General features: G+C 38.7%; 1 protein-coding gene across 1 annotated transcript in view; it reads right to left on the reverse strand.

Annotated features, from left to right (window-relative positions):
- Positions 1-25,765, reverse strand: part of cdh8 (cadherin 8) — a 123,855-nt gene that overhangs the window by 32,477 nt on the left and 65,613 nt on the right. The window contains exon 3 of the mRNA XM_052146801.1: positions 832-951. Coding sequence (XP_052002761.1) covers positions 832-951 — 120 coding nt within the window. The remainder of the gene's footprint in view (positions 1-831; positions 952-25,765) is intronic.

Here is a 25,765-nt window from a genome sequence, read left to right on the forward strand (position 1 = left end):
GGTTGTTTTCCCTTTACCTCTTATTTTTCATTAACATTCATTAAAACATCTGGCTCACTTGAATAAGCCATCTGCATGTGTTCAGTAATCATGCAAACCATGCACACGGCACCTCAATTTGGGCTTTCATACCTTCTCTCGACCATTTGCATTCTCAAACAAAGCTGACAGTGAGTGATTAAAAATGCAAGGGTTAGGATGCAGACAAAGTGTTCTCATAAGAAAAAAAGTATTGATCTTTAAAGTCTGTTCATTTAATATGCACATACAATTTGGACAGATACAGGTCCTTGTTTATTGTCTGTTGTTTTTTCCAAATTACGTGCTGTTAATTTCCATCTCATTGCTTATTAATGCAATTTCACCATTATTTAATCATGTTGCTTACAGACACACAGTTAACAAGTCAGCTGAAAATGCAATTAGGGAAAAACAAAGTCAAGGTTGAAAAGGAAGCAGAATGCAGATGGAATTCAAAGATAGTGCTGTCATTTAAATCAAGAAGGCGCAAATTGCTTTGTGCGCCATTATAGAAGAAAATCAGAAGCTGCATGTGTCCTTCAGGCAAAATTATATTGTTTATTTAGTTGTTAACTAATATTCATTTCCTACCTCCAATAACTAAGGCAATAATTATAACAAATTATTTAACAACTAAAATGCTTCTTGGCACATGAAGGGGTTTCAATCTTACACCTATTTCTAAGCTGTGTAAGCATAATAATAAGGATGTTTAATCATTTTAATGATTCATAACCATCTGGACACTGTGGGTTGACTTTAATTATTTATTTATTTTATACTTATTATTTTTTTATGTAGCTAACTTACCAGTGGATTGGTCAATGGAGAAATAAGGTTGGCCTTCCAGAATGCTGTAGACCAGTTTGGCACTGTTTCCATACACTGGATCATCTGCATCGGTTGCAGTGACTCTCGTGACTGAAGCACCTAAGCAGAGGAGAAAAAAAAAACAAAAAACTTTAATAACCAAAAATGACTGGGAATGAACAAATAAATCACTTAGTTCCATTTACCTCACTATTGTTCCCATGATTTAAACTTGTTTTCTTTGAGAACAAATATTGTCCTTTCCTAATCAATGTCTCAATAACACCCCTAGCCATGGTGTGAGAGCTTTTCTGGAATAAACTCATAAAAGTGTGTTTTGGTGTGCAGACATGCGCAAGTGCTCACTCAAGCTGTGAGACTCGCACGATGCAAAAACATCACAGCTTCAGGCCTCAAAAAGATCAAAACGAAGGAAGTCAGACAAACAAACAATCCATGCTGCTCTTCTAACCTACTCCTTATTAACCCATGGCTTGAATGAATTGAGAAGACAGAGGGAAAATAAGAAAATAGAGAGAGGCAACAATGAAAGTTAGAGTGGGGGAGAGAAAGAGAGAAAATAAACTGAGACGCTAATGCTAAACAGCTCACTGACAGTGCAGATGGTGTGGTAATTGTTTGTAAAGCATGTTCCACAGCACTCTGACAGCTTGGTAAGCATCTGACCAGCAAGTGTGCCTGTGCTGCAGCTACAGGTATCAGGAGCTGTCGGAAACCGCAGGAAAAGTGTTCACTATAAAAATGGGATATAAACAGCTTGACTCACCCTGCTAAAAACACGGGGTACTGATATGCTTTTACTGTATACGAACAAGGCTTTTTGACTAGCTTTACCAACAAGACTTCATTGGTTAACCAGCGTAACATTTTGTTTTTAAAAAACAGGTTGACCAGCACTAATCATTATAAACAAGAATAGATCAACATGTGAATTTCCTTAGTGGAGGTACAGTCCCACTTCTCAAAGAAACAACACGAGTGAAGCTTTTCCTTCTGAACTGCAGTGAGGAACATGTGGGTATGTTTTGATGTTTTCATACCCTTCCAGCATGAATATGGCACTGTACCTACACCACAGGCTTTCACAAAGAATACTGACTGTAAATTTTATTTATTTTTTTCTTCTTCCGTAAATGCGATTCAAACCTCCAGGTTATTGGCAACCCATCCTGGCTTTGTCGCAAGCAACAAAATAAAAGTGTAAAAAACACTGATACAATTATACTCTGAATTAAAATTTGAAAGAAACTGCTGCCAATGGAATTCTTTCTCCCATATGTTTGGTCATACCTGACTTAAGTCCCACATGGGATGAGGTTCTGTAGTATTTCACAATGACTGATGACAGTCACATCCTTGATGTGTGAAACATGATCAGTGAAATATAAGAGAGTTACCTAGAAGGATACAAAAGGATCCTGTTATTTAACAAACTGCACTGTGTTATCAAATGTTTTATAACAAGGCGGGGGCCAGTCAACCAGGGGTGGCATGGTGGTATCCCAAAGTAAATGTAAGTGTGGCAAGGCGGGTTAGAACCCACCCTATTATTATGTGTGATTATTAAATGACTGAGGGGTGTGACAGCCAATGGGCTGCTGTCCCTGACCTATTTAAGGCGGAGTTCGGGCCACCTGGGTATGCGTCATCGTCAGATTCGCTTTTGCGTGTGCGCGCGCAGCTCTGTGGGAGGTATGTACCTAGCTGTTTGGCTAGTGTACTGCTAGTACACACACACACACACACACACACACACACACACACACACACACACACACACACACACACACACACACACACACACACTATTAAAGTGGTGGTGTATTTGTTGTAGCCAGGTTCTGACCTGGATTGGTGTGACTTTGCTTTTGGGGTGCAGGCTGTCTTTTCTCCGGTATGTCTATATCAACGGACTAATGTTTGTTTTGGTGTGACTCCCGGTAACCTATGCTTTTATCGTATTACAGTTTGTGTACGTTCCGATGGAACACCGGTACATTGGCGGTTTTGCTTATGAATGTGAGCTGTGAGTAACCGAATAATCTGTGGCTCTAGCGATCTTCTACCGGTATGTATATTTAACCACTTGAGCATGATGAGGTTGAGTATTTTTATTCATTCATTTTGTTTATTTTTAGTGCGTTAATCTGCTCTGGAGCGGTTCGTCACTGTGGACTGCGGGGCAAATGCTTCCTAGACAACCTTTTTAGACTGCACTGTCTGTTCTGCTGCTTTCTATACTATAGTGTGATTTATTTGTTTGTTTTGTAAACAGCTTTATGCTAATACTGGTGGTCTTGGTGAAGGGTGGCTAGTCTCAGGGCCGTCACTAAGCGTGAGACTTTCCAATGTTGCACCTTAGCCCCACCTTTTGCGATATCGCTACCAACTGTTGGTTTGTTTGTTTGTTAATTTGTTGTTTTTTTTGGTCTGTGCTTTTCCTAGTTGAATTTTCTAATTTTTGTTTTGTGATTTAATTTGTTTGAAGCATAATTAATTGTCATTTCTATTTTGTATTGTTTGACTTATGATGTTTGTCGGTTATTTTTATTTTTTTTATTTTTTTGTTGGCTGCTTCATTGTTTGTTCAGGCCTTACTGGCAATTTAGTGCAAACCTTTCCGGGTTACACCCGTCTGTCGAACTGGTGGCCAGTAATTCGCCAGTTGTTGACCTTCTTCAGCGTTGGAATCTGCTTTCCTATAACTGAGTGTCTGTTAATTGTGAAATAAATTGTTTTGTTTTTTTGTTTGTTTCAGGAACTGGAGGCCCCCGGTGTAGGGAAGCTAGCTGTCCTTGTCCTTTTTGTGGTGTTTCCTTCACAGAGTGTTTTGCCGTTGGCACTTGCCTTTCTCTCACTTGGCGTGTGTGAGTGTGTGTGAGTGTTGGTGTGGTCTTAGGATACTCACTGTGCAGCTAGCCACCCTACTGGTAAGCCTCAGCCTGAAAGTTTTTCCTCTTTATTTTCCATTTTTGGTCTGGCGCCCACTGAAGCAGTGAGAACTCTTACCTGTTTTTATACATTTTAAATTGTATTATTGTTGTGAAAATAAAAATAGTTTTGTATTCATATCCACGTCTTTTGTCCTCTGTGGTAGCGAACCTGTGTGTCTTATGAAATTTCCCCGTTCATAGAAACGGGGTGGCGTAGTCTGCTCTTTATCTTGCTTCATTTTGTACATTTAGTGTAATTTTTGTCCAACCACTGCCCGCCACATTAGTACATTATAGTTGATGCTGACGTTCTGTAAAAGTTTATTTACAGTATGTCAAACTGCCTCATCTCTAACCAAATGTGTAAATGACTACAATGGTCCTTGACTATCATGGCCGATCGCATGATTGATTACAGCAGATGTCAATCCTGTGCTTGGCTACTGCAGTGGGTGTGCAGTAATTCTGCATCTGAGTTGCCAATTCTGCTTATTATTATTATTAGAGACTTTGGGCTTATTTTTTATCATACACTCACTGACCACTTTATTAGGCACCCATGCACACCTACTTATTCATGCGGTTATCTAATCAGCCAATCATGTGGCAGCAGTGCAATGCATATACAGCAGATATAGGTCAGGAGCTTCAGTTAATGTTCACATCAACCATTAGAATGGAAAAATTTTGATCTCATGTATTTCGACCGCGGCATGATTGTTAGTGCATGACGGGCTAGTTTGAGTATTTCTGTAACTGCTGATCGATCGCCTTGGATTTTCACATGCAACAGTCTCTAGAGTTTACTCATAATGGTGCCAAAAACAAATAACATCTAGTGAGTGGCAGTTCTGTGGACAGACATGCCTTGTTGATGAGAGAGGTCAACGGAGAATGGCCAGACTGGTTCGAGCTGACAGAAAGGCTACAGTAACTTAGATAACCCCTTCGAACAATTATAGTGAGCAGAACACCATCTCAGAATCCACGACATATCAAACCTCAAGGCGAATGGGCTTCAACAGCAGAAGACCACATCAGGTTCCACTTCTATCAGCCAAGAACAGAAAGTTGAGGCTGCTATGCCTTCCATCTGTGTACCTCAGCAGAAATCTTTACTTTTGGTGAGCCTCTTCCCACTGCTGTCACACTGTCATTGGCTGATTAGACAATTGCATAAATAAGTAGGTGTACAGGTGTGTCGGTGAGTGTATAAATATGGGCATTCACATGTTTCACTTATATCCAGAATATTGTCATGTTTTTAGTGCTTGATGGTGGCATGTACACTATAGCACAATGATATGTTTAACCTCGTTTGACCCTGCGTGAATGTTGTATTTTGGCTTCGCTATATGCAACACATAATTTAAATTGAATTAAACCGACTGATCTCAGTTCAGGGGAATCTGTGCTGACAATGAAGTGTTTAAAATTTAAATGCACGGAGTGCTACAACATGGTGACCACAGTGGAGTTTGTCTTTAGGAGAAATGCCAACAAAATTACATCTGTAAGAAACCTAATTAAGTTTTACATTGAAACCTGTCTGAGTCAAATGATTAGAGTCCATAGTTTCATCCGATATGCCATTTTTTATTTATTTAAAAGATTTACTGAAACACAAATAAACTAAACACAATGTACACTAATGTCTACTTTCAAATTTTTTTCCTTAGAAATCCTACATTTACTGTGCATTACCATATTGAGAAACAAGGTGTTCATCAAAAGGCTGAAAAAATTTGCTTTCAGAGGCTTTATTTTGATTTAGGATAAGGTGCATTTCAAACTGTTCGGAGACCAGCGTAGACAGACAGCACACTGGAGGTTAAGTTATTCAGTAAATAGGGAGCCATTCAAACTTCATATCATAAGTCAAGTTTCAGGCTTCAGATGATGTTTGGACCACTCAACATGTTTGGCAGACATGGGGCAATGGTAATCAGCACATAGATTCAGAATATATAATGTATATTTATATTTTAACATGGTTGGCAGTGATTGGATGTTGCTGGCAATTACTTTTTTCCCATTTTGTGTATAGGTTAAAAGCAGTATGGGTGGGCTGTGTGATGCAAACATCACAATACAGCACCAGAAATGTTTAGTGTTTTTCTATTTTTGTCATTGACCGGAAGCGAAGACACACTCAAGAAGCGGCTGCTGCAATCCAGAGAGTCCGAGACGTTATGCGAGCGAGAACGGCAATAAGAGATATTTTTGTGCAATGTATAGGTTTTTAGAGCCCATATAGAAGCCTGGTGCTGTCTCAGTGTGCAGTCACAATATAGCTGCTGTTAATGTATCACTGTTACGAAAGCAGGAGGAGGCAGACGAGGGGTGAGGATCTAAGTACAGGATTTTATTGACAAAGTTGACAACAAACAAGACTGGAACAAAGGAAAAGTCCACGATGGGAAAAACAAAACCAAAACACGAAACACAACCAAGAATACACGGGCTGGAGAAACATCCATGGTGGGCAAAGGTAACATTGACAAACTGGGCAAACATCTACATCCAGACATCCACATTCAATGATCGACAACGACTGGGCAACAAACAGGTTTAAATACACAGGGGTAATGAGGACTAAACAACAAACAGGTGAGGACAATGACAAAGTGCTGGCAGTGATGAGGGCCAGGAATTGTGAGAATTGTAGTTCAAGACAATTGACTAGTGAAACACAGGGCAGACAACAAGGGATCGTGACAATCACAGGCTTCCTCTTATCAAATATCTCCCTCCACATCAGCTACCCAAAATCATGCTGTGGGTGTTCGTTAAGGACCTGAATTATAAATTAGAGGTCTGTGCGGGATTGATTTTTCAGCCCCGCTCCCAAGAGATTCTGTCCCGCTCCTGTAAAAAAAAATATATTTTGCACTGCTCCCGCCTGCAACTTTCATGTTTTGTTCCGCTCCTGCCCGCAAAAGCCCGCAGGTAGTGGTTTGCGTGAATTTTTCAGTCCCTCTCCCTTAAGATTCTGTCTTGCTCTGGTATCATAGGCTATTTTTATTACAATTCCTATCCAGAAAAAAACTAATATAATACAAATATTAATCAATAAATGGTAATTATTAACTAACATTGAAACTGAGAAAAATGGCTTGAATTATTTTGATGTGGATTTTTTTGTTACTGCATTTTCATACAATAGTTTCGCTGAATTTCAGCATATGAGACAAACTCGTATGACACCAGACAAATCATAAGAGGCATGTTTCAGCCAGAACTCAATATTGGATTTTGCCTTTGTAGGGCAGTATAATTGCTTATTACATTTCTGTCAAACAGAAAGAACTGTCATCATTTAATATTATATAACTACTACTTTAAGCAGTTACCATCTGTGTCAAATTTTAGGATTTTAATCTTAAAATAATATGTTATTGATCTCTCCATCTAATATATTTCCTTTCACTTCATCCTTGCATTTGTGGGGAATCTAATTTGTCTTTGTAATTTGCTTTAAGGCTTTAATTCTAATTTATCTAAACGTGTATTGCTATATTTTGTTTCTTAGTAATGGTAGTATACCACCTCCATTATTTCAATCTTATGAGGCAAGTCAAATCAAATTTATTTGTATAGCGCTTTTCACAACAGCCGTTGTTTCATAGCAGCTGTACAAGAAATTATGCTATAACAGAAAATGAATGAATGAATATAATGCAATGATAGTTATGTTTAGAACTATTAGTGGTTAAAATTATTAAACTAAGTAAGTGCATATGATTATATACAAAAGGACGGTTACTGAGATTAAGCGAGTAGTATTTGGCAGGTGATGTGATTCTAACATGGCAGCCCACATATAAAGACCCTCACCATTTAGAAAAAAAATGCTTTTGGAAGGTTATTGATATGACTGGAGTTTTCATTTTAACGTGAGTTCGTACATATATTGCAAAATTATAATTCATGTCTTTAGTTAAACTTTAGTTAATTTTGTAATAAGGAACAAAAAACTGAATGCACCTTTAATGGCAGGTTCAATTGTGACAACTTACCCATTACAGTGTGGACAAAAGGTCAATGTGTGTTCAGTAAACTTTCCCTTTTTTATAGGCAATACAGCAATGTACAGCATGTGGCTATAAAGAAATATGACTTTAAAAAATAAACCAACCACCTACTCTGAAAATTGTTCATGGGAGTAAAAAGAAAAAGAAAATGTGACCGCTAACACCAGTCAAGCTAAATAACATGTACAATCTGTTGATGTGTTTAAAAGACAATGATTTGGTGCTCTGTAGAGTGACATTGTGTTATTGATTTTTTTTAATGATATGTAAAACGGAAAGAAATGCATTTAATGTAAACAAATGTAAATCTAAAATGTAAAAAAAAACATTATTTTAATGCAAAATAATTACTATGTGTTCTCATTTGTAATTTGAAATTGACTTTAATTAACAATAATTGTTGCAATGAAGCTTGAGACCTTCATACACAAAAGCTATGCATGGGCGCTTGCTTTGCTGTTACCCCTCATGGTCCTCATGCCACTCCTTAATAAATAAATAAATAATTTTCTAGATATGCCCTTGTAACAATTCATTATCACTGTATACTGGTGTTTCTTTGTGTTTTCATCATGCATGTGCAAAATAATTTCCTTATCTCAAATCCAAACAAGATCGCTTTCTCAACATTGCCCTGGGGAGGTACTCTATATGGCTGCCTTTGAGTTAGACAGCTGATTCATGTTTAGATAAAAGCAATCACTTTATCTTTGTCTTGGACTGGAATATGTTTCTTTATTTACTCAGTGTTTCCTCTCAAAGCTGCCTTAGAGGCACAAAGATTAATAAAGACATTACTAGAAACTTGTGGAGTGTGGAGAGTTGCTTAATAAAGCTGTTTTCTCTTCATTTTACTGCCATGTACTGGACAGCAGATGAAAATCTTAAAGGAGAAACATAAAACACACCATCCGAACAGGCTCATACAGTCTTTAATCTGTTTTACTACTGTAGTAGTGGAAAAGAGTGTATGTGTGTATGTGCGTATGTGAGAGGAGGGGATATAAAGTATATGAGTGCAAGTACAGTTGTGTCGTCCTTCCAACAAAAGTGGTTTACTATTGCCCAGTCCCTGTTCGTCTGTTCATATTAAAGATTGTATTAGTCATACTGGTCAAGCTAAATCATTTTTTCTTTTTATTAATCAGATGTCCATCCAGATAAATGGGTAACATAAGTTGTAAAATAACAGTGTGGACATTCAGTGGATAAATGAGCCACTACATGGTCTGTGATTGATATCTAGGAAATATATTTGTAAACTAATATTTAGGATTTTATTTCTGTTAAAATAAATACTGTATATTGAAATTTTATGTTGTTATGCTTGACCACACATGACTAACACCATACAATAAAAGAAAGCATAAACAAAAAAATAGAGTTATAAACCTAAATAACTCAAAGTAATTTAGCAGAATGGCTGATGTCCAACTCCAGTGTGTGTGATGTCACTTCCTTACTTAAATCTTCAATGAAAGGTCATAGTATCATGACATAACAGGGTGGAAGTAAATCAAGGGGCACACAAAAACCTCCTCTATCAGTGTAAAAATTACACACTTACCAAAAATGAATACATGTTAGTGAGAGAATGTAATACTAAACTCTTAATTGTATGGGGACATTTTGTTTCGTTATTTTTGAAATGCAGTTTGACATGCAGTTTTGGGGACATGAGGAAATGACACCGTGCTAAGATTTCAATGATTTAAAATGTAACTTTCAAGCCAACAGACATGTGTAACATTATAAAACATCTTTATTATTTTTAACAAGCCAATCGAAATTGTAATCGGGTGAAATTAAACAACATAAATACCACAAACACTTGTAATGTGTACTTAAATGTCACATAATTGTAGGAATGACCCATATTTACAGGTGTTCCTGTGTGAGATGCTGCTTTAAATTGCAAAACAGCAATGAGGGACACAACAACAAAAAAGTGTCCCCTACTAAACTTAAAATTAAAAACACTTTAATAAACTGACCATGAAGAAGAGAGAAAAGAGGAGTAAAGGCTTAACATGAATAGTGCATTTCTCCTTGGATTAGTATTGTTGTTTTGGTAGTAAATAGTGTTTATCTTAAGGGAAATGTAAGAAAATCACGTTAAGTGTTTTAACTAAACCTGTGTTACTGTAATTTTATTTTGAATTAATGCAGTTCCCTATCTGTCACTCACTCTACGTTGGGTCGATGAAGTGACACTAGCCCGAGACACCTCTGATCTTTGATAAACGGTCAATGGGAATTGGCGAGTAGAATGGCACTCCCCCGAACATACGGGTATTAAGGAGCTGGCATGCGATCCGCTCATTCAGATTTTCTCTTCGCCAAGCGGTCACTTTTCATTGAGAAGAATTACCGCAGCTTCCATTCACCTCTGCTGGATTCTGACGGTGCACTGCAGAGATCGCACCTGGGCCCTTCGGCAGAACAACTAAACAAGTATATTCTAAAAGATTATAAGTCTTAAAAGAGTATATTCTAAAAGAGCGGCACACACAGAAACGTCTTTTAAAGACACGTCTTTTTAAAGATGCCTTTCCGTCCATGTGTTATTCCTGGTTGCTGTCATTATCTCTCACCTTCTGACGGCCACAATCACTGTCTTTCATGTCTGGGCACTGCCCACCTGGAGACATCATTCATGGATGGGTCATGTTCTCACTGCGATCGTAAGAATGGAAGCCATCACAGCGGCTTCCCGCCTCGGTCCTTCTACCTACGGGTATGAGGCATGCGAGGCTAGCACTGGGGGAGATTTGGGGACCTCAATGTGACCACCTCTGCCGGGCATTCCCCCATGGACCTCACATTCCCCAACAGGATCGGGCTTCCAGATGAGTGCGCCGGCTTATCTCATGGCGAGTTCGACCTCTTGTTCGGGACCAGTGAAGGTGATGAGCTCTCCGGGATCGAGGGCTTGTCCAGTCGGACACAGAGGCCTCGGCTGGGCTTCCCCCCTTGGGTACTGTTGCCCAGTTGCATGCTGATGTCGAAATGACAGACATGCTCGAGTGGAACCCTCCGCTTTCCCCTGAAACATTTTGGCTCGATGATTGGTTCCTAGGCCCGCGGCACCGCTCACAGCCAAGCCCCGCCCCAGTTCCTTTCTTCCCGGAAGTGCACGAGGAGCTGACAAGGTCATGGGAGGCACCTTTTACTACCCATCATTCAGCTCCCCCGCCCTCACTACCCTCGATGGAGTGGCAGTCAAGGGGTAAAGAAAGCACTTTCTCCAAGCAGAGGATCGCCCACTGGGTCATTGACGCCATAGCGATGGCATATCACACCCAGCACGTGCCGCCTCCCGCAGGGCTACAAGCCCATTCTACCAGGAGTGTGGTGGCCTTCTTGGCCTTGACCAGAGGCACCTCTCTAAGAGACATTTGCTGAGCAGCAGGCTGGGCAACACCCAACACATTTGTGAGGTTCTACAACCTACAGGTGGATCCGATTTCGTCCTGTGTCTTGGCAGGAACAAACAGGTAAGTCTGGGGCAGTTGGCCGGGTGTATCACTTGTGCATAGCGCCTTCCACCTCCCCTGAGCTGAAGATATGCGCTGTTGACTCCCAGTAGTGTTCACAAAATGTGTTCCCTGGATGAATTCCTCCTAGCCCAGTGGCAGACAAGTTTGCAGAGAAACTTGCTGCAGGCTCAGTACATGTGCTAACTAAGCCCTGTACTGGGGTAGGTGCTCCACATGTGCTGGTGCCCCATAGGTAACCCTATGCAAATGTACATCTTCTGCTAAATTATTTCCCTGTTGGTAAACTGCATCTTCCTTGGGCAGAGGGCCCTCTACCCCAGTCACCATGTTTATATAAACTCCTCCCCCATTAGGTAGGACCTACCATGGGACTTCTCCACATGACATACTTCCGACAAGGCTCGGTAAGACCATGTGATGTATTTCCACTCAAAATACCCCCCCCCCCCCTTCCCTGGACAGGGTGTGGTCTTCTCTGCGGTGTCTTCCCCTTCGGAGAAAATGTCTTGTTTCTGAAAGAAAACACATGCTGATTGTCATCACACATCATTTCCCCCAGCCGTTTCGGTCAAGTGTAGCGTTCGTGTAAAGCAACAGCTGATATCTCACAAAACTCACGCAAAATGTGTGTGTGTTTCAGGTCCATTTCTCTCGCTTTGTGAAACATTCTCAGCAGTCTGAGTGTGTAAAATACTGGACAAACGCCACTGTGTATGGATTTCATATGGAATGCAATTGTTTTATTTTATTATGGGACAATTTCTTATTTTACAGGATGTTTGGCACATTTTGTTAATTAATTTGACCAGATACTGCTTCAGCATGAGGGTGACTCTCTCTCCACACATTGTCATGAATTCCCTCAGTTGATGATGGTGGTGACAACGGTTGTCAGTGGCGGGGAATAGCAGAATTGAAGTAATAATGCACCAATTACAACAAAGAATCTCCAGTTTCACAAAACAGCATCCAATACAGTTAAAGGGAAACTAGCATGACAGTAGATTATGGACTTCTGAAGAAGAAAAACAAGTGGGTATACTGAGGGTATACGCAAATATTGATCCTTGGAAGTCGTTATACACAAACAGCCCTAGGAAAAAAGCAAGTACATGCGTATGGCCCCGACTACACCACTATATGAGTATATGAGTACAAATACGAGTACAATCTGTTTTGACTGGGAGGCCAGTTGAAAACAATGTGCTGTAATTCAATTTTGTAATGAATATCTTTACTTTATAACAATAATAAAAGAATGAATGCTGAATTTGCATGTTTAATGACGTGGTGCTAACACAGGACAACTAAGACCCAATGTGCTAATTGGCAAAGGTATCTTTATCTCCCCACCTCTAGTGGCAAAAAGGCTATGGATACAGCATTTTTCCCCCACATCATGCATCTATGCAGTGTATTAAAAAGAAAGACAACCATTCTGAAAACAGTGGAGTCAGTGAGCCATGAAATAGCTCCTTTCCCCCGCTTGTGCGGAAGTGAAATTTGCCTCTCCTCTGATAAAAAGAATGAAGGATTAGAGCCTTCCATTGACAGAGCTCCAAATCAGTACAGATTAGCTTGTCCTTGCAATGTATTGCACAGCGAAGTCAGAGACTTATGGGTACTGGTTGGCTACACCCTTGGGTGCTGGGCAATTGCGGAAACTTGATTTAAAGAGATCACCCAAAAAATTGAAAATTGGTCATCATTCACTCCCACTCATGTTGTTCCAAACCTGTATACATTTTACTCTGGAACACAAAGTGAGATGTTAGGCAGAATCATAGCCTCTGTCACTATTCACGTTCACTGTATGTCAAATAAATAAATAAAGATTCAATGAAAGTGAATGGTGACTGAGGCTGTCGATCCACTTTAAGGTTCCAATGGAGAACGAAAGTCAGGTATGGAACAACATTTATTTTGGTGATCTTTTCAATTATAAATATTGTTTCTGCTGCATCCAACTGTTGTCATGATGCCAGTGCTATAAAAGACAAGAGTGAAAATGAGGGTTTTAGATTTTATGAAAATAAACAGAAAACATTTAAGGGTCATTGACAAACCCTATATATATATGTATATGACCACATTGACTGAGTTGTTGGGGCTTGCTACTTAGCTTGCTTTATAAAGTTATGCCACAAATTAATCTAAATATTGTGACATTTCTTCCATCACATTTGGGAAATCAAGGGTGCTTCATTGCCTTTCCAGCCATAGGAGTTGTTTGGGGATCTAAAAAAAAAAAAAAAACGTATTTGTGTCTGGAGAAATGTCAACTCCATGCTTGAAACACTACACAGGGGCATTGGACCTAATGAAAAAATAAAGGGAAACTGTGCTTTGTACTTACTGCTTATAGTACATGGATGCAGTGAAAGAAAATCAATACCAAACCTCCTTATGAATTGAGGTTTTGGTGGGTGGTGGATACGCACTGAAGTGCAGTATTATTAGCAGTATAATGACAGGGATTTGGAAGGACAGGTCCTCCTGAAACTCCAGCTTCCTCTGTTTGATAGTTCTCCATACACTGTTAGCTCAGAGACATGCTTCCCTCCCCTGTGTAAACAGAGTTACATGTATATTCATGAAGGCACTGAGAAATATAAGGAAAGCATCACCCTGAGCAGGCCACCACATGTCCCCAGGCCAGGTCACTTCCATGCTGTTTACATCTCAGTGCATTTGCTCCTATAGCCCTGGGCCATGCTGTGCTTCTCCATGGTTCTGCCTGTGGTTGCATCATTATCTGCCGGCATCTCTACAGTAGTTTTAGCATGATCACAGTTCCTGAATGGTGTAAAATCATTTTGAGATAGCAAAATTATATTATACTTGTCAGGCCATTTCATTCTAGTGAGTGAAGACCTCTAAATGTTGTTGATTGATATAGCTCAGAGCACACATAAATACCTCACTATCAGGGTCTCAGCTTTGACTGAATATTCATATTTTTAAATGAGAAGTTAGTGTTGAATACATTATGTTTATGTATGTATGACAAAACCAGCATATATAAATTATTCTAATCCCTTTTAGGAATGAATTGGAGTATGACTAACTTTGATACTGCAATCCTAGCCAAAGTAAAAAATGTCAATACAATTACAGTACAATAATGATCAATTCCTTAAACAGAAATAATTACTGTACACAAACACACAAAAGAAAGAATATAAATTGAAATAATAGAGTCAAGGCTAAAAGAATAATGAAAATGTGAGTGTTTTTTGGATTGATGGTATCTGGCCATACCAAGCAACATGGAATCACCATCAGTGGTGACGTTTTGGCAATAGTAAGAAGTACTCCAACAAAATTAGGTACTGAAGGAATCTGAAGAGCACTGGAATCTAGGTCAATCATTCCTATTAGAAGATATAATGAATACCATTGGAAAGACCAGCAAATAAAAAAAGGAATAAAGGTCTTATTCTATGAGTGGCATAGACACATTCAGTCAATAGAGCAGTAACTGAATCTGATAAAGTTGACAAGAGCTCAGGTAGGTAACTGCAGTAACTAAAGTATTTTGGAGGGCATGATGTAAATGTTTCATAGAAACCATAGTTCCATTTACATGCAAAAAGCCATGCATGTCATTACTATGTTCAATAACTATGGTATATTTATTAGTGCAAGTACAACGTATAACCGAGGCCTCTAAAACCTGGACTTCAATGAATTCTCCTGTGTAATATACAATATGCGTTCTGTTCTAGTTATCTTTGGTTGAAAATGTCTGGCTTTGTTTGCCTTCAGAAACTGAAAAAAATGAAAGGAGAACAATAGATGTTAAGGCTACACATTTTCATGACTGAAATTGTTTTTATTTATTTATTTTTTGCCTGCTCTACTGAAAAGTCACTGATGCTGTATGTTCAAGTCATCACTCAAATGCCAATGGCAACTTGCAGTCATGTGACTGATCTTGTTAGGTGTTCAATTGTGGCAATCTAATGTTTGGATGTATTTTGACAGAGAGGAACATTTGCACCTATTAAATGATTTCACAAGACTTAAAATGCAGCACGAGTCATTTGGTGAGTTACTGTGTCTGTACTTGTATCTATTTGTTATTTCTTTTATATTGTTGGCTGGTTAAATTATTGTTATATAAGTGGTTAGGTTCAGGAATTGTGTTGGTTTAGGGGATCTAAAATATGAATATGATTGTACAATATCACAAAACATGCACAATAAATCCGAAGATTGGCCTTCTTTTGAACTGAGGTGAGAACGACAGCAAAACTTCGATGCGGTGATGTTTTGGTCATAAGGTATGTGTCCACTTGCGCATGGTGAGCGAAGTGCCTTGACCATGAGGTGGATTCTCATTGGAATGATTTGCCAATGGACACATACTGTGATACTGCCCAGTTTAAGGAGAGCCAACTAACTCCCACTGTCTGTATTTTTTAAATTAGTCATATATATATGAGGCGATAATATTTTACAGGTGTTATTGTTAATATAAGGGCATTCTGCATTTGTAACTCAAAATCAATTCTTTATTGTAAAATGTGCATTTCACATATAAATTGCACTTGCAAATGTAATATGACATTAAGGTGTTATTTCATTATTATTATTAGTTTCTGTCCTGTCATTTATTTCTTTTTTTATAGGCCTTTACCCTTCCACCCCACACTGGTGCTGGTGCCCCTGCTTTCATGTTAGTCTCGAACCCATTTAATTATTTTTCATTCTTTCATTCTAAAAAATTAGAAAAAAGAGCCAGAGTCAGTCTGACCTGCAATAAAATGTGAGTGTTAAAATAACAGACCCATACTACCTGCTAGAAGGATGGCAGTCAAGCTGACCCTCAAGATTGAAATGTATTGGTCAGAGATGTATTACCAACCTTGTAAAGGCTCTCATCAAAGAGACATCATTCTCCCCAAATTATGGCCTATACCAAATGGCAGGGATAATGGGCTAGGCTTAGAACTGTGTACACGAGGCAACTCATGTCAACTAGAGTACGTTGAAACCTACTGGATTGAGACTGCAAAACTTGTCTCTTTGTTGATACGGGTAGGCATTTATGGCAAATACAAAAAATTATTGGCAGGAGAAGGATATCAAGGTGTGTGCTTCCCTGCCTGTCATATGGAAGGGTGTAATTTTCATAGCACCACTCATTCTGCCATGATTTACAGCTGGAGGTATAATTGAAAAGGGTGTTTCCTCTGTGTTGTTTATCAAGGGAAATGAATGTCGCTCAGAGGCTCAGTGAGGGAGACAATAAATAATAGTAGTCCCATCAAGTAGTCTACCTGATCTGTCCTCACAACAGCTGTTCAATCACATTCATGCTCTGCCTCAAAACGATGGCTTTTGGAAAGGGGAATGAACTTCAGCTTACTACACGCAAGGCTCTGCAGCTGAAAGAAGGTGTATTAAAGGGATAGTTACCAAAAAAAATTATAATTCTGTCCTAATTTACTGATTCTCAATTTGTTTCAACCCACAAGACATACCTTCTGTGGAACACTGTCACGATTCCCTTGTTCTCTGCCCTGGGTCTCACTTGTCTTTGTCAGAAACTACACTTCCCATGATCCTCGGCCCTCATCACTGCCAGCCCTGTGTCATTGTGCTCACCTGATTGTAGTTTGTCTTCATCATGTCTCCAGTGTATATAAACCCTGTTTGTTCTCCATTCCCTTGTCGATCGTCGATGTATATGGATGCTTGTTTCCGTGGTCTTTAATGTTCATCCTGCCAGTTTTATCTTTGTATATTTTTCATGTTTTTGTTGTGTTTCCCCATTGCGGGTGTTTCCTTTGTTTTTGTTTTGTCTCTTTAGTTGTCCAATAAAGCCTACCCTGCATTTAGATCCTAGCCCCTCGTCTGCCTTCCTGTTCATCGTAACAAACACAAAAGGAGATGGTAGGCAGAACGTTATCCTGAACATAAATAATGAGTAAATTATAGTCAGAGTAATTAATAATGGACTTTTCCATTTTAGGTGAACAATCCCTTTAAATCACCAGCAAGGAGGACGTGAGAGACTCTACTGATATTGTTGTCAATGTTTTGCAGTCTGCTCCCTTGACCCAGTGTGATGGAAAATAGGCCTCAGGCTGATGTAGTGTAAGTGACCATCATGTTGGTGCCACAATTAATGGCATTTGATGAGACAGCAAGGCAACCAACATTTAGCACAACATGCAGGCATCCTGGGGTGAGTTAATGTGGCAGCGGGGTGGCAAGGGTTGTAAAGTATGTGTTTGTGAAAGGCATTTGAGTTAGAGAGTAGACTTTTTTTTTTACATGGATGCTTGAGTGCAGTCCTTGACAAGTTGTTTACAAGAACCACATGAACAAAACAATTAAGAGTGTCCTTTGCTTGCTGCTGATGGCTTTGACATATGCCACCATTTTGAAGTGGCATGTCATCGATTCATTTTAATTAGTTCTTAGGAAATGTGTACGGGAATTGTGGAGGGTGCTGTCAAGTAATTTCCTGAAAAATTGCTACACTTCACATATTTAATTGTTCCCTAGACAGTCAGTATTAACTTAAACAAGACACAGAAAGATATGTTACACTTAAGAGGCACAATAAGTCAAGAGGACATCTACAGGTGGATCATTTTCTCAACTTCCAAGCACTGTTTGCTGTAAGACGAATAAATATCCCTAACACACAGAAGACTGCAAATCTGCCAGGCTCCATGACTTTGAGTTCTGTTCTCTTCTATTAAATTTTAACTTTAAAAAAAAAAAAAAGCAAATGACAAAGACGATTGAATAAAACAATTTTTGAAAAGGAACAACATAAAATTTTCATCACAAAAATGACAATGTAGTCTCGTTATTGTTGTGAATTTGGTCAAAATAATATTTATGGCCCTCTGGTTGGCCTGAAATACTGGGTGTGGTCCAGCTCCATTTTTGGCTCTGTCTAGAGTGAGAAGTATTGAAGCACTCAGGAGAATAAATGACACATTGAAGTGATTGTGATTGTCACAGAGGATGCTGGCCAAGTCTACTCCCCCTCACCAGAAAAAGTGAAAAGTGGAAAGGAGAGGTGATAAAAGGCAGCAATGAGCAGGTGGAAGTGTGTGTGTGTTTGGGAAGTTTACAAATACATTTTTTTAGGTTACAAACTGGCAATTACAAGGGTATTTTTCTATAAATATGGTTTATGAGGACATTTCTAGTGTCCCCATAATTCAATTAACTTTTAAAAAAAAAACACTAATGATATTTTTTAAAAATGTTAAAAGCAAAGTTTTTTGTGAAGGTTTGTGTATAGTTCGTACAGTATAAAAATAATTATGTCTATGGAGAGTCCTCATTAGGATAGCCGCAACAAAGGTGTGTGTGTGTGAGGCAATGAGGCAATGCTATGTATGACTTCCTGTAAGCATGATGGGACCATCAATGTTGACATCTAACTATCACTGTGAACAAGAATAGTTAGACAGTGATGAATATCATAACAGTCAAAGGGGTTGGGTGGACGTGGGAGTGGGAGTGGACGAGTTTTGCACTGATTTCCTTTCACGGTAAAGGCGCCATCTCTGACATGGCAATTGCAAATAATATGGGCACAGTGATGGCATGAGACAAAAGGGAATCACACAAACCAACCCTTTGCCCTCAGACAAAATGGCCTGGGTGATAAGGGTTAACACATTTGCTGAGTGCATCTGAAAGGTAAAAACAAACCCTGGTGAACGTGACTGGTGAGTAAATGTTTCAGTCGACCATAGGTAGCGCTCCTGGTGCCTTCTGACAAGCAATCCATCAAACGGAACACACATACCCTCATATACTGTACACTAACATACACACCTGCACATGCTTATACCTAAAGGGAATTGTTCAAATAAATGATGGATAAAAGAAAGGCTAAAACAAATAGAAAGAAAATGAATGAATGAGTTTCTTAAGCCTCTGATCAAGAGAGACATAAAAAAGGAGTCTCTCTGGACCACTGATACTTCCAATTAGCTAGCAGACATGATGTGAGACTGCAGCTTTCATAAGAGCCAAACACAGTTGATGTGGACGATGGTTTTCTCAAAAAAAAAATTCACAGCAGACACATAGGTAGGGAAATCAGAACTATGCATATTTTGACATTTTGATTTTTCAACAATACGGGGAAACTGGGAAGCATGCAACCTTCTTTCCATCAAAACTTGTTTGTAAATGTTGGAGTTTGGCTATTTGGGATAGGGAGGGGAGAGATGATAGCACTCCTCATACATGCAGGAGATGTTCAGTGGAGCAAAGGCCTGCTTTAATAGGCAAGTCCCCTGTGAGAACCACAAAGACTCCATGCAGTGGAGATTTACCATTTGATCTCTCCATCTTATCTGTTTCTTTTTCAAATGACCTTGCAGTGCAGACTTTTATGCCTGGCATTTTATTCTGAGCCATGATTGGATGCACCTCTAAGCTTAGATCTGTGCAGCAGTGATTAATGCGTTTCCCTCACATTTATGTTCCCCCAACCCAGGCAGGCATCATGAATCTTCTCTGGGACGACCCCTGCATGAAGACATTTCCTCAAATGAAAACAAACACCTTTTCCACACACATCATGCTGGTTAGCTCAAGCAGCACAAAGGCAATTGAGCTCTGGGTGTCATTCACTAGAGAAGCGCATGTGTAATTGCACTATGAGTGGGCTTGATCACATGCTTCTCTGCGATTGTGTGTTTACTCTGAATACTGCCGCTCATTAGAATATAGACTAATAAAAGGACTATAAAGAGCAAATAAAAAACACATTGCCCACAGGATGTAATCAGCACTTTTAATTTGGGAGGGCAACATAAAATGCCTTTGGGAAGTGCACACTGCTGCTATGTCACTGCATAATATGTGCATAGAGAGAGAGAGAGAGAGTGCAGTATATTCAATAGAATGCTAGCAAGGTGCTGGAAATTAAAGGAAAACACAGAAAAGTAGAGATAGAAGCACAATTATATAGCATGATGAAATGAGGTCCTAGGGTGAGGAGTGAAAGAGAAAGCCCTGACGCAACATTAAATATCCACGCAGTGTCTCTTGCATAATTAATACTTGAATGAGATTTTGAACAGAGGGCTGTCTGTGAGAAAGCTGACAGGCCTTGTGTCAGATATAAATAAGCAGTGCCAATGGAAAGAGTGTAGATTAGAACATTCAAGCATTCACCGAAATCTCAGCTTCAACTGATTTTAGGATTTTTTAGCTGGATTTCATATCTTTTGTTCTGAGTAAGTTCCAATCTGCAGTAAATCAGGTTAACTAGGTCTACCAAAACTGCAAAGACTATTCCACACATCCCATATTGGAGCATTGAATAATAGCATTTATCTATCATTCATTTCACGTTGAGGATAAGGGAGATAGATCTGAATGATGTGAGGTTAGCTTCACCTCCATGCTTTCACTTATCATGAGAGACAGATAATGTCAGTGTCCACCTCAGCGCTGATTAGCCTGTCATATGGCATCAGTGTCACTCTAAGCCAACACAATACACTCCTGGGCCAATTAGTGCTGGCCTGGGCTATTTATGGGCTCTCCTCATCACCCAACTGCAAAAAACACTCTGTTTCATCACTTCTGTCTACTTCTACCCTTATTCCATTTTTGCTATGCTCTCCTGTGTAAGGGATAACTTTTGAGAAGCTGACAGTATTTGAAAAAATAAATTGGAAACCTTCCTCTTATCCATTATTCTTTTGAACTTCAACATAATCATCACATGCACTCTTAAACTGAACACAATGAATGGCATCATTTATTGTGCATGTGTGTGTTTTTGGTCAGGTACCCTGAAATGCACTAACTGAGGTTTCAGACTAAACCTCAAAATGATCACAACTTAAGTCGGCATGTTGTTTCTGAGAAATTCAGTACCCTAGGATTGTCCACATTATGCTGACTCACTGACAAGCACCAACTATCAGACATTTTTACATTGGCTCAAGCATGTTTACCTTCCCTTGCGGTAGGAGTGGAAACATGTTGCGCCAGCATTGTGGGAGACCAAGGTTTGTATCCCGTGAAAACAGGAAGTAATCGCGGTTGCATAATCAGAGAGGAGATTACTTCACTGATGGGTCAGGTTTAGGTTTGAGGAGTACAGTTTATAACATATGGATTCCTCTTCACTGTTTTACAACCTGTACAGCTGAAAACAACTCTCTTTACAACTTGATTTTGGTGCCCATCCGTGGAATTTTCACTTGGAAAATGAAGCTCACATGTGCCCATACCACATACCGCTTTGTCTATTGGGGCAGTATTTCAAATTTGGGTAAGCACAGACCAATTTTAGCTCAAGAAATGTTAACCTACTGTTTCCGATGTGAGACCAGTCTGAACCAGTGCAATTCCTGTACAACTGTGCTAGATTTGAGAGCATTCAACATAAGCATGCCCTGTTTAGTAGAAAGTTAATTGTTAATAGGTCAATTAACTAAACATATACAAAGCAGCTTAACAGAAAATCATGTTGTAATACAAGTCATGCATTACAATTGAGTAGATTTTTTGGTGCACATTCTTTAAAACTATTTATGCTTCAAGAATGGCAGGAGTAGATGGTGTTAGGCTTCTGTGTAGAAAAAAAAGATAAATGGCTCTAATAAGCATCAAAATACAGCAAGAACACAGAATTGTAACAACAAACAAATAAAAAGAGAAACAAAAAATACATGTAGACCAATAGACACCAGATTCAACAATGGAAAAATAACTGTTGATAGAAATGGATTAAACTGTCTATAGTACTTTTTCTAATTTTCCCAAGCAGTTGAACATGACTTCAGTAGAATAAGGCGCAGAGACAGTGGAGTGGAGAGTCATCATTTTGTAAGCTCTTTCTTCATGATTCACATTTTATATATAGCACTGATGTCCAGACAGCAAGAGAGAAGGTTTCAAAGAATGTGCCTAAAACCAGTCCTACAGCTGCATATTCACAGCAAGAACTGGTTACATCTGAGGCCTTGTCCACACTAATATGTTTTCGTTTGAAAACTTTGGCCTTCCATCCACACTGAGACAGTGTTTTTTTCTGCGAAATCGGAGCTTATTGAAAACGCACTCCAAAGTGGATAAATTTGCAAACGGCATTTTTGCATTGTAGTGTGGACTGTGAAAATGGATATATCTGAAAATGATGATGTATTTGTTGTCATGTGATGCAGTCATTTGACCTATCCAACCAAAACAATCAAGATGGCGGCCCATTTTATAGCGCCGCTGTTGTTGGAGAGCGTTGTGAAACGAAAATGCCGTTTTCAAATGTATCGGATTAATTTCATTCACACCTGTTGCAAAACCTCTATGGATTCAGGCCTTCAATGAGTCCAGCCCTTCGAAATGGTTCATTTCTAAACATGCCAGGAATTGGTGGGGGTGGGGGTACTTTTAAAGAGAAGGGATAATTATCACAGGATATTTGTAGAAAACAAAATAAAATTGAAATAAGTGACATTTTGTCATTCAGTAGTTACCTAAATTAGCTAGTTCTACCACAACAGACCCTTTAAGAGGAGATTTTTATAGAAATGCCAGTGTGGAATTAAATTATAAAAAAGTATCATGACAATAATAATTATACTACTAATAATAATACATTGTAGTAAAAACAATATTTACTGAATTGTAAAACATTTTTTACAAGTGAATATGCAAAGATGTTGTAAACAAAAAATAATAAAACAACACAGTTTAACACAAGTTAAAATAACAAGTAAATATATTAGATGTTCAATTTTGGTTCTGCTTTTGACTCAAACACTGGACAAAGCACTCAGTATCGATAATGTAACCAATCCAATAAAGGAGCTTCAAATGCTTCTAGATAGTTAACAAAAGTTAAGATACGTTATAAGTAGGACTGTTTGTCGATTAAAATTTGTAATTGAATATTTATTTTGTAGTTAAATCACAGATTTTGAAATTGTACATATTTTCCTGCCAAAAGTCATTAATTTACATCTTAGGAAAGAAAAAAAAAACAATATGTAAAAATACAATGCTTTATTAACATTTTCCAAACAAAGCCTTAAACAATATAAAGATAGAAATGAGCTAAAATATCACCTATTCAAGTAACATTAAACGTTTCCCAAAGTCTAATTGGGAGGTTGACTTATTAAAATAATTAATCCCCATATTGAGTATTCATTCATATTTTTATTAATTTAATTTTTCTATATTCATAATTTTAGATTTAAAATATTAATCTCATAACATTATGCATTTGCAACTGCTGTTAATTTATTTATTCCTGCTCTGTGAAAATAAACCTAATAACCACGCATAGATGGAGCTTCTGTGCAATCTTTGCTGTTTAAAGATGGCTTTCGTCCCAATAGGTTTAGTGTTGCATTGGGCATTAAATCTCTTAAACTGTCATCCTCCACAATATTAATCTGCTGGTAGATTGCGACTATACACTTTCCTACAGCAATTGAGAAGCTGCATTCATGATTCACACTAGAGCACCAACGCCCACTTTGAACTCAATGGGAAAAGCAAAGTGATAGTTAATATTAATATAGATTAACGAAAAAACTCTGAATTGGCTTGGAGAACAATATTTACAGTGAGAGAGAAGGGTAGAATATATTGATGTTCAGAAAAATAAACACACACACATGCACACACACACAAATAATTTCTGAGTGGAAGAGGTAATTTAGGGTGTGTTCATACTTGGCAGGTTTGGTTAGATTAAAATTAACTCTGGTGTGATTGCTGTGTTAGTGCGGTTAATTTGAACAAGTGTAAACGCTGAATCCGAACCTTGTTGCGCACCAAACAAGCAGACTGTGACCCCCTGAATAGTGGGTCTCGGACCGCTTCCAAACGAACTCTGGTCCATGCTGAATTCATATATCAATCGAACCACACCAAAGACGTCTAAACAGACCAATTACGGGAAGTAATTTGCTTAATACTGACCTCAAGTATTCCTGGTTTTTCTCATCATAGGAGCTATGTTACCTATTTCAGTTCGGTACAGGCATCAAAACCGCTGTCTTTGTTTGTGTGTGCAATGGAGGAAATCCTAGCACTGTTCTGACTACTTTACACATTTTATTAACGCTTCGTTTGTTCTCAGCTGGTAAAAATACCACCATATATATATACATATACAGAAATCCAATGAGCGCATTTAGCCCAGCAGCCAGCATTGTTTTGGATGTTCGGCAAGTTCCGTCGCAAAATATACGTCATAAAAGCTGTCTATTCAGGTTGTGACTTTATCCTGATGCCTTTTGTTTTGTATCTTTAGGTTCAGTGTTTAAAATGCCATTGAGAATGCTAAGCAAACCAGGACTAAATGTATCATATTCTTTTTTGGTCCGGACCAAGAAAACCAAACTACATGTGTACACCCTTACACATTCCTGCTGATCATTGCTTCCTTTTCCTAGTATTATTTTTTCTGAGGCTGGCTGCAATGGGTTAACTCCCTGACCCTAAAATCCAGCTGAGGCCATGGGCAAACCTCAGCGTGGAGTCTGACTGGCAGATGTGCTTCCGCAGTGGCCCAGCTGCACACCATTTTAAAGGCCCAGCACCCCCACATTCTCCTCCATCTGCCATTGCCACACACCACATTACACGCTTAAGTATGTAACTATGACCTTTGGAATCTACCATGAGAAATATGGCACTAATATGGTTGGGAATTTCTGGGAATTTTCAAAAATCTTTGTTTGTAATTCTGGAGGGTTACTGGCATTGAACCTAGAAGCAAAAATTAGCTTCATAGCAGATATAGGATCTGCCATGGTTTATTTAACAGAGCAGACTTTATACAAAAAGGCTTTATTTGGCCAAGCAATCATGTATTTTGATGGTCTTGTCAGAAATTAAAGTTATTAGAGATACTTCCAGAAAAAATGCATAATTAAGAAGACGGAAATGAAAAAGATCTATGTTCCGCCTTTTGCTCCAACAGTGTCATGTAAAAGCAGTATTTAATGCTAGATGGAAATACTGAATATAAAACACGTACCACAGTGTAATAAGATTAAACTAAGGCTGCCTTAAGGCCTCTGCACACCAAATGTGAATGTTCGGAGCGATTTCTCGCCATGAGAAACAATGGATTCCAAGAGAGCCATTCTCACAAGGAGCGAACATTCGCACCGAATTGTGCAGCAAAAACCTTTTAATACATAGTGTGTAGATTTATTTTTTCTACGCCAGTTGAAGAAATGCCCTGACCAATATTATATATGTTTTAGATCACATGTCAGAATCTGTTGCAGTTACCAGAGCCAGAGCAACTGGTGGCAGTAAATGACAGAAAGCTGTTTTGACTACCAATATTAAACACTGAAGTAACTCGAGGAGGAAATCCTAAAACAGCAGTGTAGATGTTTATTTTATCTGCATCAAATTCTTTAATAACTGAAACTGAACCCATTTTCTCAAATGGGTTCTCCTAACATGTAAA

Source organism: Xyrauchen texanus, chromosome 2 (genome assembly GCF_025860055.1).
Source record: "Xyrauchen texanus isolate HMW12.3.18 chromosome 2, RBS_HiC_50CHRs, whole genome shotgun sequence".
Classification (NCBI taxonomy): Eukaryota; Metazoa; Chordata; class Actinopteri; order Cypriniformes; family Catostomidae; genus Xyrauchen; species Xyrauchen texanus.